Below are 14,048 nucleotides of genomic sequence, written 5' to 3' on the forward strand. Positions count from 1 at the left end.
GCTCTTTCCGGCTGCAGGACTTTAGGAGAACTCAGCATGCAACCCAGCTCAGCCCAGCCTGGGGATCTTCTTATGAAACTCTATTGAGACTAAATAGTCTTGAAAAGTAGCATTTCTCCCCTATAAATCTGTCTGTCACTGCTAATGAATAATCTCAGCCCAGTAAAAAATTCATCCAGGGACAGACCAACACCTGAAACAAATCTGGTCTACTTGGGAACAAGGAAAAGAACCAAATGCTGACAGTTTACACAACGATTTCTGCTGCCACTAATCTAAATAGTAATTCTTTTTAAGTGGCTGTCATGTTATTAACTGTGAAGTTTCTGATCAGTTACCAGCCACTTCGTGGCAGTCTGATTTAAATTAACCTTTCCAGGCTGCAAAGTAGCCTAGATGAAAGAGCAAATACATAATGGTCAAGAAATATTTCTTCATCTTCAGAAACCATTAAATTCCATCCCCAGACACACCTCCTGGGAATGAAAAAAAGACTAAAATTCTGCATATTCTCACTTACTCAAGTAATCACCCTGAAGGAGGCAAAACTAACTCTTAGTTATTTGCTTAGAAAGGCACCAAGGTTCCACCCATTTTATAAGGAGAATAACTTTCCAGTGAATTCCTGGATCAATTTACTTAACACTGTTTGTTTAAAATTGTGCAGATTAAGTAGATTGGGATTTCCGTGCTCATTCAAAGGACTGAGTGAAGTGCTTAATCTCTTTTTTTAGAGGATTGCTTAATAGGGATAGTTTACATTTTTTGTGTGTATTTACACATGGCTTTGGAGAGGCTTCAAAACATTTTAAAGAACAGTTCCTGCAAAGACTTAACCTGTGGCGGCCCAGCACCAGCAACCACAGCCAGCGTCATGGCCACCTTCCATTTGTCACTTCATCAGAGGATGAAGAGTTCAAAAAGGACAAGTGCTGTTTGTTTCATATGGACTATATAACCTGACCCTCGTGGAATGAGTGATTTATGGTGTGAACAACACATGGCTGACAGTAAAGGGCAGAGTAAGTTTACACCCAAACCCAGCGAAGCAATTGCAGGAACGAGGGGAGTTCTCAGCTGGCTTACTCTTCTCCATCGGTACTCCCTGCAGACAGTTCTCTCCGTATTCTAGGTGAGGCACTACACAACCAGAGAAGTATGCTAAAACAGATATGCCAGGTCAGGATTCCTCTGGTTCCATTTTCCTGTGGGGAAAATGTCAGTTTATGACCAACAGGGAGGTCTACCTCCCATGAAGAGCAGCAGCGCCAGATCCTCCAGCCCCGTGCCGTGCAGGCAGACACCTTCCAGCGCAGATGGCTCCAGTGCGTCCCTGTCACAGTACACAGCAATACTGCGCTGAGTTTTCCAAGCTTTTCCATTACTCCAAAGGGGTAAACACCATTGTGCATTGACAAATACAAGATGAGGTGACAACTATGGAGATTTGATTTTCTGTAGAATTTCTCCGCACTCGTCAGATAATTTTCTTTTATGTTATCAAGACACTTCAAGAAGCAAGGACTGTGTGATGCCAGTGAACTAAACAACAGCTGGTACCTCTATTCAGGCTGTCTACCTAACAGTTTTATTTTCCTCTATTCCCTTCAGTGTCATTCTTCAGCAATAAAAAGTTGATGATCCTCCACTCTAAATAAATGTCAAAAGAGCGAGTCACGGAAGAATGGACTTGAAGCATGCAGAACAGCTAGGATAAAGGGATAATGTGCTTTCCCTGCCTGAGATGACTGAGACAACAAATAGTGACCTTCAGCTATTCTGAGGAGGATTCAGGGTAGACATGAGGTAAAACTTCCTAATGGGAAAGGCAGCGAATAACAGATTGCTTGAGGAGGCTGTGGTCATCCTACCACTGGAAGACTTTAAAAAAAGGTAGATAAAATTCAGTTAAGGCTGTATTTGACCCTGCAGCGGACAAGAGGAAGAGTTAGATAACTTCCTGGGGACTTCCTGTGGGATCTGTGATCCTACGACCCTGTAGACTTACTATGAAGAAACTGCAAACCCTGGACATTTTACCCTAGACACTGACGTCATCTAGTCTATTCTTACACTCTCAAAAGTTTTTTCCTGCTGTAGAAGCTTTGGATCTAGAGGTCTTGCATAATTTAGTGGATGTTTAGGCCCTTCTGCTAACAAAAACATTGGGTCCAATTCTGGAGTGACAGAGTGTCAGCGGAGCTATATCAACTTAGAGTGGCTGAGGTCCCGTCTTTTGCTTCACTTGAGAAATGATCAGTGTTCATTCTCCAGATCCCATGTTTTGTTTGTTCATCTCTTGTACAACATCAGCTTGCATCTGAAAGCCACTTCCCATTTACCTCCTCTATGCATGTACAATCTATGAAGACCTCACCTCATTTTATCTTGCATTTTGCAGTAATCTTACACATCCAGCACAGACCAGTGTTATGCCAAGAATACATCATGGAGAAACCATCTGCCACACACAGATCCTGGGTGCCAAACCTTAGAGTTTTCTTCCTAAGCAAACAGCAGTATGTACCCATTTCCACCCAGCTCCAGAAACATGCCAGTCCGTACCTTTTCCTTGTTTCGTTGGATTTGGCAGTTTTGATGGTGCTCCCATCCTGAGTAATTTCTCTCTCCTGGGAGGCAGGAGCATCTCTAACTGGAAGTGGAAGTACGACAGTCTCCTGAGTTACAGGTAAAACCTCATCTTCAGCTCCCTGCTGACCTAAGTGTTGCTTGGCATAGTCAAAGCCTTGTACTGGCTGAAAAAAAAAAAAAAAAAAAAAAAAAAAAAAGTAGGAGGAAAAAAAGAAGTTTCCAGCATGTTAATACAAAATTTCCACTTCAATATAAAATTTTCCACTACTCTTTACTGTCTTGAATTACATAAGCTACAGGTCAAAATATGGAGATTGCAATATGAATGCCCAACAAAGCAATTTTCTGATGAGATCTCCATTCCACATATTTTTTACATGATTATTTATCATAAAATTGATGTTGGCTAACCTTTCTTACCCTTCTGAAACACCCCCAGAAATTCCTTTAACAGACAATGGAAGAGTGAACATAGAGAAGAAATAAAAAAATAGGAGGGAGAAAAATAAGCCCATAGAGAAAATAGAAAACTTTCTCTATGAAAAAAAATCTCTGAAGAGGATGGGAGTAATTTATTCCAAATCAAGACAAAGTAAAAAAGGCACATATAAAAATTTCATGGGCAACATTTTCCAGAAAATGATCTTTTGCAGATCACTGAAATTATATTTCCCCTGGCTTGCTAGCTGCCTACTGGGAAGGTTGTTATTGACTTCACTTGTTTCTCTCGGGAAGTTGCATTTGCAAGAGCCTTGCAGCAAGGCAGCCGAGGGCTGTGTGCCCTGCCTCTCCTGCCCCGCAGCCCGGCCAGGCTTTCCCTGCTGCCTTTGCAAGGAACAAGCAGAACTGATACATGCCTTCTGGGCAAAGCAGTCACAGGAAGGTGCATTCTCTTAATGGAAAAATTAAAGCATTTAAGTAAAACTTTACTTTCCAAATTGCATCTTCTATTGGAAAAAAGAGAGACTGAAAAAAAAAAAAAAAAAACCAACCCAACAGTCAATCACTCAAAGAAGTTCCTGAACCACCTCTGGAAAAAAAACTATGTAACATATAAAAATGTTCTTGCGAGACTACATCGAATTAATTGACCAAAAACTGGAAGGATGCTCTTCCTGAGGTACAAAGAGTATTGACAGAATGCTAAAAAAGCACCATAAAACACTTCAAAGGTGAGCAATGGTGATTTTCACCCTCAAACATACTTTGGAAAACACATCTGAATTAGACAGTTAATACCTGAAGTGTCTCTCAGGTTCCTGTCATGTTGTCATTGAAAATTATAGTTCCAGAAGAAAATCAGCTGGATAAAACAAAAAAATGATTCTCTTGTTCTGTCCCTTACTAAATCTAGGCTATAGCTATAAATACAGATAAATTTCATAGGCTATCTCAGTCTGAAAAAAAAAAAAAGGAGCTGTCTTTTATTTTTCAAAACAAAACATGCTTTTTGTTTACGGCGATCTGCATCACATTCCCAATATTTGATCTGAGGTTGCTGATTTCCTATGTGCTCATGGACTTCAGTATTCCTCTGGTAAGTGCATTAAGGAAATGCTACCTGGGCTGATGCTGATTTGGGAGAGCAGATATCTCCACACATTACCACGATGGAACCTGCAACGTATCAGAGAAATGCCAGTTCACCATCACCACCCATGGCACGTCATTATGATATCGCCCCCGATGAAGCCTTCTGCTTGCCCTCCTCCAAAGGCAGGGTACCACAAAAACAGCCACCAAATTAGCTACAAAAGGAGGAAACTAAGAAAGGGAAGGGAATGAAGAAAGAGGAAGCAGAAGTTGTGTGAAGGACAGCTACAAACAACTACTACACATCACCCTAGATGGTAATATTTTTTACTAAAATAATATTTTCCGACATTATTATCTATATTAGCTGTTAGCCAAAACCATTCTAGTTATTCTGCAAAAAAAAAAAAGATAACAAAAGAGAATAGTAATTAAATTGGTTATTTCTCCCTTTATGCCTTTGAAAGAGTAGAAGTTACAACCTATACTTCATACCTTATTAAAAAAAAAAAAAAAAGAACAAAAACAAGCAAAACCAAACCAGAAGCAGCAGAACACAAGAATTTCTGCAGAGCTCTGCTGAGTCCCAGTTTGGATCTGCCAAAGGAAGAAAATGAAGGATTATTTTAATCTCAATTCTACTTACCACCATGTCTAGTAACAAACTGCATTAAAGGAAGAGCTGAAAAAGCCATCCTCATCAGCGGACATACTGCGTTAAATAAAATTTGATCTTGGAACCCTGCTCTGTAAAAGCCCACAGGAGCAGATGGCTTTACCACCCCTGAAGGGAACTGGCAAGACTAAATCACGATCAGGCACTGCTGAAGCACTGCAAGTATAGATGTCCAATACGGCCACAACACTGAGAAAGACTGAAGGACTAGGATTTCAATACTGCTTCTGAAATAATAAATGAATTATGAGACCATTAAATTACACTGCCTGGCAAAGGGCAGACTGAACATAGGGAGATGTTTATGGGACTTTTTTCCTTGTAATGATCATAAAAAAAGACATTAATATTAAAAAAAAAGAAGAAAGAAAAAAGAAAATAAAAGAAAATAAAAGAAAATTAAAAAGGATGATCAGCCCCTCCCCTCTACATATATAATCAGGTACACAAACAGTTTCTCTGATCTTTTTTCCCCCATGCCCTTTATCAAATTGATAGTGGTTGTCTTCTCATGGCCTGCAGTATTTGCTTTTGCTTGCAGGTTTTAGACTGCAGATCTTATCTCTGTTTACCTGCAAGCTTATTCTTTCATGCTCTAAAAGAAAGGAAAGGTGACAAATCAGATTACAGCCTTTAGAAAAGCATGCTGTGAGTTAGAGAGCAAGGGAGGTAAAAGCTAACAGCTATCCAAAACCTCAAAGTAAAAACAGTATCTCAAAATAAAAACATTAAAATGAATTCCAACCAGAATTTCACCAATCTGAACGTATACTACTTTTAATTTTACCACTGGAGAGTCAATTGCAAAAAAAACTGTAACAGTCCCTTTTCCCTGCAACTTAGTCCAGATGTCCCTGACTGCTAAGGCAATTCAGAAAAGCAGCACAATTCCTAAGAAAGACACTATCAACTACACTATGTACGAGAGGTCATTTCTCAAACTTCATTTATTTAGCCTTCAGTCTGTTACAACCAAAAAGTCATTCCTTAATTACCAGGCACAGGCAGCACCCCTGCTGTCACATTACATCACCTCCCCCAGCTACAGAAGGATATTTAACACTAAATGTTTCGTTACCCCTCCATGCTGTGTTCGTGCATCCTATCCCGCGGGCGCAGGATGGAGCTTCTGGAGGGAGGTGGCAGGCAGCTCTGCTCTGCGAGGACCCACAGCCTCCCGCTGCTCCCGGCAGTGACAGGACTGCGGCGATGAACAGGCAGCTCTGCTCTCTGCCAGTCCCCTTGGTACAGGACTTTTGAAATCTGAACACATAAAACGGCACCACTGAAAACAAAACTAGCCGAAATCCAGGGTTGTGGGTATCCCATAATATTCTTTTTTCCTCTCTACACTGCTTGTTGGATATTCAAAAGGTATTAAAAAAATCGCTCCAGTGATTCAACAGCAAATCAGAAAAAACACACAGAAACAAAATATTAAAGCTGTTTCTTAAACTAAAAATCACTCTGCTGTGACTCCACTTACAGAACAGATTCAGCATCGAGTAGTCGCGGGCACTTTTCTAAGCCATGAAATACAATATATTCATGTAAAATGTGATACAGATACGTGCCCAGCAGCTATTTGTATTGCCAAACTGCATGAAAAGTAGCAGTTACAGTTCAAGTAATTACCACTCTGCCTGATATCCCTAACACTGGAATTGAAAATAAAACTGTTCTTTTCAAAATGGCCTTATTTCATTATCTTCCCAAAATACGTTTCTTAGCCTTATTTCAAGTAACTATGCTGAAATCAGGAATGACAGAACCAGTCCATTCCCAATCCCACTGCAGAATTTATCTTCCACAGTCCGTATACCAGCACATACCCTAAACTAGACCTGGCTGAACATTTTTGATGGACCCATCACTGTGCAAATAAGCGAAAAATCAATTTAGCGTTCATTTTGAAGTGCATCACTTTTTATATAATGAATTAAATTAAATTTTATGGAGACTCAAAATATACTCCAAAAGGGGAAATGCGCTCTAGAAGCGGACTACTGCACTCCAGTTGCAAATGTGAGCAAGTCTGCAGGAAAATCTCCTGAAACAAGCATAGTGTGGATGCCGGGAGCTCAGCATCAGTTGTTTCGTTGTACAGATCCAACTCTTGTCTGACCACATTGGCTGCTGATACAAACATAACTTGACTGAACAGGTTTTAACCTGACCATGTACCTTACAGCCTGATTAAATCTGATTTCTCAGGAAATAAAGGTTCAACTTTCTCTTTCTTTTTGGAATAACAACTATGAAATATTAAAATACTTTCAAGTTTTTTTCCATGCTGCAGCTTCAACTAGCAGTCTTTTCTTCTCAATAGCAACTTTCTTCAACTGTAAGGCGCCCTATAATGATGGCGAGCTTAAAACCATGTACAAATGTAGTCTCATTTTTATCCTATAGCTGGGACTAAGACTGGGAACCAAGTGGTGCTTGGTGTTTGCAACAGCCCCTAAATAAAGCATGATCTGCATTTTAGAGGTTTCAATGGGACTTTACATGATATCAACGCAGTGGTATTAATTTTTGTTTGTGTTTGTGATATTGCTTGTTTCACTTCTGCAGATCTAGTCTTAACACTAGTTTGGTAAGACTGGATAAATAGATGAGCATACTAGAACTCAAATGGAAATTTCTTTTTTGTATCATTTTTGATAGAAATGTCTTTTTCCAACTGGCACCAGCTGCACCCATCTGCAGCTAACCTAAGATGAGAAAGCTGTCATATGCATCATGCCTCCCTTCAACATTCCTTCCAATCTACATTTTTCAGCAGAAGCAATAGAGCTGAAATGACAATAATCCTGCTGTCTGTAGCACTAAGAAACCAAAGAAGAAAAATTATCATTTCAATCCCATGCCAGTGTAAAAGAACAAAGCCAGCTAAAAGGGTGAACGAGCAGTATGACTTATACACACACTTTGTAGGCTAAAAAACTCCTGTTCAAGTGGCCTTGTTCAAGAACCATTTAATAGCAGAATTAAGAAGGCAGACTTTTTCCACTACAGAGACAAATCAGTGTTCTGTCACATTTTTCTGTTAGAGACAGAAATCAAACTGGAAACACATTTGATTTGGAAAAAAAAAAAGTCCTATAATTGATATGGGTCAGTAAATTTAAGGAAAATGTAATTGTTCTAAACCCAATCAACAATATCCATAAATAAATTAGAAAGTCCAAAACATCTGGGGGGAAAAAAAAAGAAAAAAAAACACCAAAAAAACACCACACACCAGCAGTGGGAGAAATTTCCCAAAAAAAATTCACAGAAAGATTTTTCTGGATTAGCAGTTGGGTGGAGAACCTGTGCTCAGGAGCAGGTCTGAACTCCTGCCAAAGCCCAGAGCTTCAGACATTGCCATGCACAGCAAGTTGGAGCAGCTCAGGTCATGGGTTGGAGAATGAGGTCCTACAGGAGACGTGCTGCTGACAACGCCTAGGCATGATATCCCAATTCCTCAACTTTATGAAGGAAGCAACTGCCCTGAGTAAAGCCTACTCAGCCCTAATGGCTCAGTGCCTTGGTTATTCTGTCAGTGCTACCTATGCGGCAAGGTACAAGCGGTAAAGGAAGTTGATGAGTCCTAAGTAAAACAGAAGGGCAATTGCTGTGATCGGCAGTAACAAGGACAGAGAAGTGCAAAGATCCAACCTGTAAGTAATGGCCATTTCAATTCCAAACATCCTTCAACTACATCCAGCAGAGAAACACAGTTAAAACCTCAGAAAGCAAATGGACATCTTGGATCTGGAGATCAGTCACTCACTTTAGCTCTCTGAGGCAGGTTCATCATGGTGTCTGGTTTGAAGTCGTTCTTGTTCTTTCTGCACAGAACCGCTGTGATGATGATGATGATAACCGTCACCACAGCAATGGGAGCCAGCACCGCTGCAATGATCCACAGGTTGTTCGGGGGGTTCTTCACCACAGCTACAGAAAATTGCAAACCAATGTTGGTAGGTTTGACTGTGCAAACGCAAGATTTAAATTGCTTCCAAAACAGTCTTCAACTGGCTCCATAGAATAACTAGTATAAAAGCATTGTTAGTAATCTAGCTATACCTTTGTATCCTTTAAGAAAATGAATCAACAGTACCGTTGAATTCACAAACCCCTGGGCTCTCTTATTTTACTTAGTTACAGCCATCAACTCCAAAGTGAAATGCTAGAGATGCCATGTTAGAGATCAGTCCAATGGTTCATTTAGAGAATAAACAAAAAAAAAAGTAAAAGTAATACATCCTTAATTATTTTTCAAACACAAAACCAACTTATAGTAAGGTAGCATGTGTGTTAAATTTATACACACGGAGTCCACACCTGGTGTCAAAGACTTACTGGCTCAGCAAGAGTAAACCAGGAGAGTTTTTTCAAGAACAATGAAGGTAAGCACGCTGTCGTAGTTCAGTCCCAATCGGGACCAGACTACGCAGTCTCTCTCTCACTCCCCCCAGCCTCCAAGAGAACAGGGGGAGATAATATAAGGAAAAAAGGCTTGAGGTTTGAGATAAGGATGGGGAGAAAATCCTTAACGTTACTGTTATGGGCAAAACAGAGTCAACCTGAGGAAAACTATTCATTTATTACTACAAACAGCAGGATAATGAGACAGAGAACAAGATAACCTTTCCCCTACCCCTCCCTCTTCCCAAGCTTAACATTATCTCTACTACCTTCCCCCCTCTGAGCGGCACTGGGGGGAAGAGGGAATGGGGGTTGCGGTCAGTTCATCACATGTTGTTTTACGCTGCTGCTTCATGGATGGGGGAAGAACTCCTCACATTCCTCCCCTGCTCCAGCATGGAGTCCCTCCCACGGGCCACAGTCCTTTGGTGAAACTGCTCCGGCGTGGGTCATCTCTTCCACGGGGTGCAGTCCCTCCAGAACAGCTGCCCCAGCGGGCCCTCCACAGGCCACAGCCTTCTTCAGGCATCCACCTCCCCTGATGTGGGGTCCTTCACGGGCTCCAAGTGGATCTCTGCTCCTCCATGGGCCTCCATGGGCTGCAGGGGGACAACCTGCTCCACCATGGTCGGCACCACAGGCTGCAGGGGAATCTTGGCCAGGAGCCGCATTACTCCTCCCCCTCCTTCTGAACTGACCTTGGCGTCTGCAGCCGTTCCTTTCACAAGAAAAGTTCTTCACAACAGGCTGGCAGACGCCTCTCAGAATCTCTTCACATCATCCATCTCATCTCCTCTCCACTTCTTGCAGCCAGGCCGGGCCGAGTCAGGCCCAGTTGGCTGCCCAGTGGGAGGCCAGAGGGTGAGGCCTGCAAGGCCCGTGAGGCCTGCGCCTCCCCTCTGCACCTCTGCCCCCACTCAGCTTCTTCACATCTTAAATCCCTTCTTAAATACCTTATCGCAGAGGCATTATCACGGAACATTCTGCTACCAATCGGCTCGGCCTTGGCCAGCAGCAGGTCCGCCCTGGGCTCGGCCGAGTCCACTGAACAAAGGGGAGCAACTTCCAGCAGTTTCCTACAGAAGCTACCACCTCAGGCCCCCCCTCACTAAACAAAATCAAAACACACGCTAATAGTTATTATCAATATCAACAGGGCAATAAAGGAAATTCTTCTCTTGTGCTCTAGAAAGACTTTATCATAGTTAAGGTCAAAATGAATTTATTGTTTCTGAAGGAGGGGAAATGAGGAGGCTGGAAAGAGCTACTTGCAGATATATTAATAAAGGCATCAGGAAAATGGTACACTTCAGAAATGCAGTGATGCTAAAACATTTTTGATTCCATTTTATCAGAATAAAGTCTCTTAGTATGAACCCTCAACTCGTACACACATAAAAGATTCTCCTGTGACACATCCCTGATTTTCTCACTTAATTTTTTTCTGGAAAAACACCAGATAATCTCCTTATGATGCTGTTTTTAGTTTTAGTAAAATATTTTGTGGACTTCACAGTGCTGTCTCTATTTTCCCATGTCCACTGGTTGGTGGTGTGGACAGGCAATTGTGAGAATATCAGCGTAAAGCAGTCTTTCCCATTTCCTAAGGGACTAGCACTTTCAAATGTCATTGAGCTTATTAGCTGTCAGAGACACTCATCATCTTTCAGAATCAGACTTCAAACGCTTACCATTTGTTCAACAGCAGTTACAAAAGCCAGCCGAAAGTCTGTATGAAACTTGAGCCTATTTTCTGTGTAAATCCACAACTTTTTGCAAAGCCAGCGTAGGTTGTTGGGTGATGTAGGAATAGCATCATTAGGTACATACCTTGCACACAGTGTAACAGTAATGGGATGCTTAAAGACTGTCCAAAAAGCCAGGTTGAAGCCTTTCAAGGTTCACTTCAATAGACTTGCATAATTCTAAATTCTTGACTTTGGGCATTTAGTTTGGAGTGTGGTGAAGGAAACTGAACCTGAATTTTATCAGATAATAGCAATTATAATTATAGATTGCTGTTGTGGGAGCAGCAAACAGTTGTTGAAAAATTATTCTTCTTTCTAGGGAACACAGAGGAAATTATGACCTTATGTGTAATAAGATAGGCATTTAGGAATCCTGATTTACATCTTTAATTCAGTTACCAGCTTCCAATGTAAAATGAAGTCAATCCATGGTTCATTCAACTTAAGACTTCAGTGGATTTTGAAGCAAGCCTTTCATTTTGCTATAACTCAGTCCCTCACTTCTAAAACAGAAACATCCATATTTTTTGTTATTATTCATCTGTCTTGTCTACCCAGACTGCGAGGTCCTGAGGGCAGATGTCTTTTCTTACTGCATTTTGGTAGAGAACTTTTCATTCTGCTATAACAGATATTATAATGAGTAAAAATGAAATGCACACAAAGTATTTTCTTTGGGAATACAACGAAAGACTACAAATACCATGTCCAAAACGAAAGAAGTTGATTTTTTCTATAATAAGGTATAAAGATAGAACCATCTCCTACATTTCAAATACTCTAGCTTCAGAATCTCAGTTACCTGAGGTCATAATTTCAATTTCTGTATATTCTCTTCTTACAGTATTCTGTGCATATTTAACTTGTATGAAAATCTACAGATTAAACAAGGCTGCTTTATCAGACCACGGAAGTACAAAGTTAGATCATGAGCAGCAGATGTCATATAATTACCTAAGTAGTTATATAAATCACAAAACTGCACAAAGAGTTAGGAAACTGATATATATTATCTATAGTTACTTCAGCAAAACTTATATTAAATAAATATTATCATGGAAAACAAAGTCATTTAGAACTTAAATACTAGACTTCATGGGAGCAGGAATGGAGATTCCTGGTTTTAGTCCAATTAAAGTCAGTAACAGACCATGATAAAATTAAGGATTTGGTACAGTATACAGTGCATTCTCTGGAAATTATATCATACTTTATTCTTCTAAATCAATCACATGTTTATGGATGATACGTTGATTACTTATTACAGTGGTTCCTTCTTTTTCTATCACCATTATATGTAATTATTTCAGGATCACTACTCCTTCAGGCAGAAATAATGGCACCAGGGAGCCCCATGTTATATGCTGTTAAGCCAATAAGGAGATCCAGTACAGAAGTCCACTATATAATTTTAATTCCATCTGGATAAATATCTTCGCAAAATGGAGAGATTCAGTCAGCTAAAGGCATTGATTCATACATTAAGCTGTTATTGCAGAAAAAACCTCCAATCTCCACAAGTTTATGACTGTGAGTCAACTATACAGGAATTAAAAAATAAAAATTTAAGAAGACACCTGTGCCCACAATCACTCAGTAAGTGATGCAAGTCTTAAAAGAGAAATTCAAAAACACTTTACTTTTTGCGAGTGGATTACTTTTTTTGGCTGCATTATTCTGGATGATGCTACCATATCTTGAATCTGAAAATTGCCCGTACACATAAGTAGCTCTGCTGAACTTCACTTATCTGATTTCTGTCTAAAACATATCTTTAACAACCATGTGGTCCACTCTACAAACGTCTTACTGAAAACAATTATTAAAAAAAATAAATCCCTTTGAGACAGAAATTATTACATTCTTTTAAACAAGTCAGAAATACGGGACATTTTGATAGCTCCCATATTTTACTTTGGGACAAGTTATCTGAATAGCAATTTAGCCCCAGCAGTCATTACCCTGCAGTCTCATGGTTTCGTCAGCATCAGAATTAATTCTGACTTTACAGTTCTATAAAGTTGTTCAGTTCATAGAACTGTATGTGCATCAAACTAGTTGTATAGCAGCGCTTCCAGTGATTGGCTAAAAAACAGTTGGTACATAGCTTTGATTTACTATGAGAAATTAAGAATAGAAGAAATAAAAGACTAAACCACAGAATTTTAAAAAGGACTCTTACGATCAGCTTGAACTTGGATAACATAACCTAGTGTCAAGGCCATCCTCTGGGAGTCAACAGTACTCAGAATTTTGGCAGCTGCAGTGCCCAGCAAAGGTTTCCCATTGTACAAAGTATAGTATGTCAGTTCAGCCGGCTCCTTGGGTCCTGGAATACGTTGGATTTTTACCATCTTTCAGGGAGAGGAGAAAAAAAAAAAAAAAAAACAAACAAAAAGAAAATGAGAAAAATAAAAGTAAATAAACTGTGTTTATATTATACCACTGCAAAGCCTGCCAGGAGCTACTTGAAGGCAGTGCACACAGGGAACTCCTTCAAGACCCCATATAAGCACAGGCTCCATGCAAATTTTCTCACAGGATCAGAGCTTCTCCCCTTCATAGCCTAGGCTATTAGATTAGTGAGGACTGACTGCCTTCTTAAAATCTTTTTAAACATAATCCTAAGGTAAAACCCTATGCTATGAAAAGCATGCAGTAAAAAGGAGGAAAGGATCAAATGTTTGGATGCTACAGTCCTCTGTAAAGAGGGAATTCTTAAAAATCTGTCCCAATACTGAAAATTATACTTGCAACGTTGCAGTGGAAAAATTCCCTCATATTTTACTTCTACACTCACTATTTTTCATCCCACACTGACAATAAATAGAACCATGCTTTTTACATTTTATTCTGCAGAATATCAGCAGAATTTTTACATTGTACCTCTGTCTTTCTTGAGACTAGAGGAAATGTCAAACACCTTTAACGATGGGAGGGAAAAGGAGTTTTGTTATTCTTCTCCGTTATGTTATTGACTAAAATATGTCATGTTTTCATGGAAAATTTACAAAGGTTCACACTTCTGGCAAGTAAAAACATATTCCTTCATTTAAGTTCTTTCAGTGGGGAAAAACACAGAA

General features: G+C 40.0%; 1 protein-coding gene across 2 annotated transcripts in view; it reads right to left on the bottom strand.

Moving 5' to 3' along the window:
- The window catches only part of KIAA1549L (KIAA1549 like), a 77,425-nt gene that overhangs the window by 47,035 nt on the left and 16,342 nt on the right, over nucleotides 1–14,048 (bottom strand). For both annotated transcript variants that reach the window (XM_086749813.1, XM_086749812.1), the window contains 3 exons: nucleotides 13,148–13,319; nucleotides 8,580–8,743; nucleotides 2,566–2,756 (listed from right to left, as the gene is read on the bottom strand). In XM_086749813.1, coding sequence (XP_086605939.1) covers nucleotides 2,566–2,756; nucleotides 8,580–8,743; nucleotides 13,148–13,319 — 527 coding nt within the window. The remainder of the gene's footprint in view (nucleotides 1–2,565; nucleotides 2,757–8,579; nucleotides 8,744–13,147; nucleotides 13,320–14,048) is intronic.

The sequence above is a fragment of the Chlamydotis macqueenii genome, chromosome 5 (genome assembly GCF_036417535.1).
Source record: "Chlamydotis macqueenii isolate bChlMac1 chromosome 5, bChlMac1.mat, whole genome shotgun sequence".
Taxonomy (NCBI): domain Eukaryota; kingdom Metazoa; phylum Chordata; class Aves; order Otidiformes; family Otididae; genus Chlamydotis; species Chlamydotis macqueenii.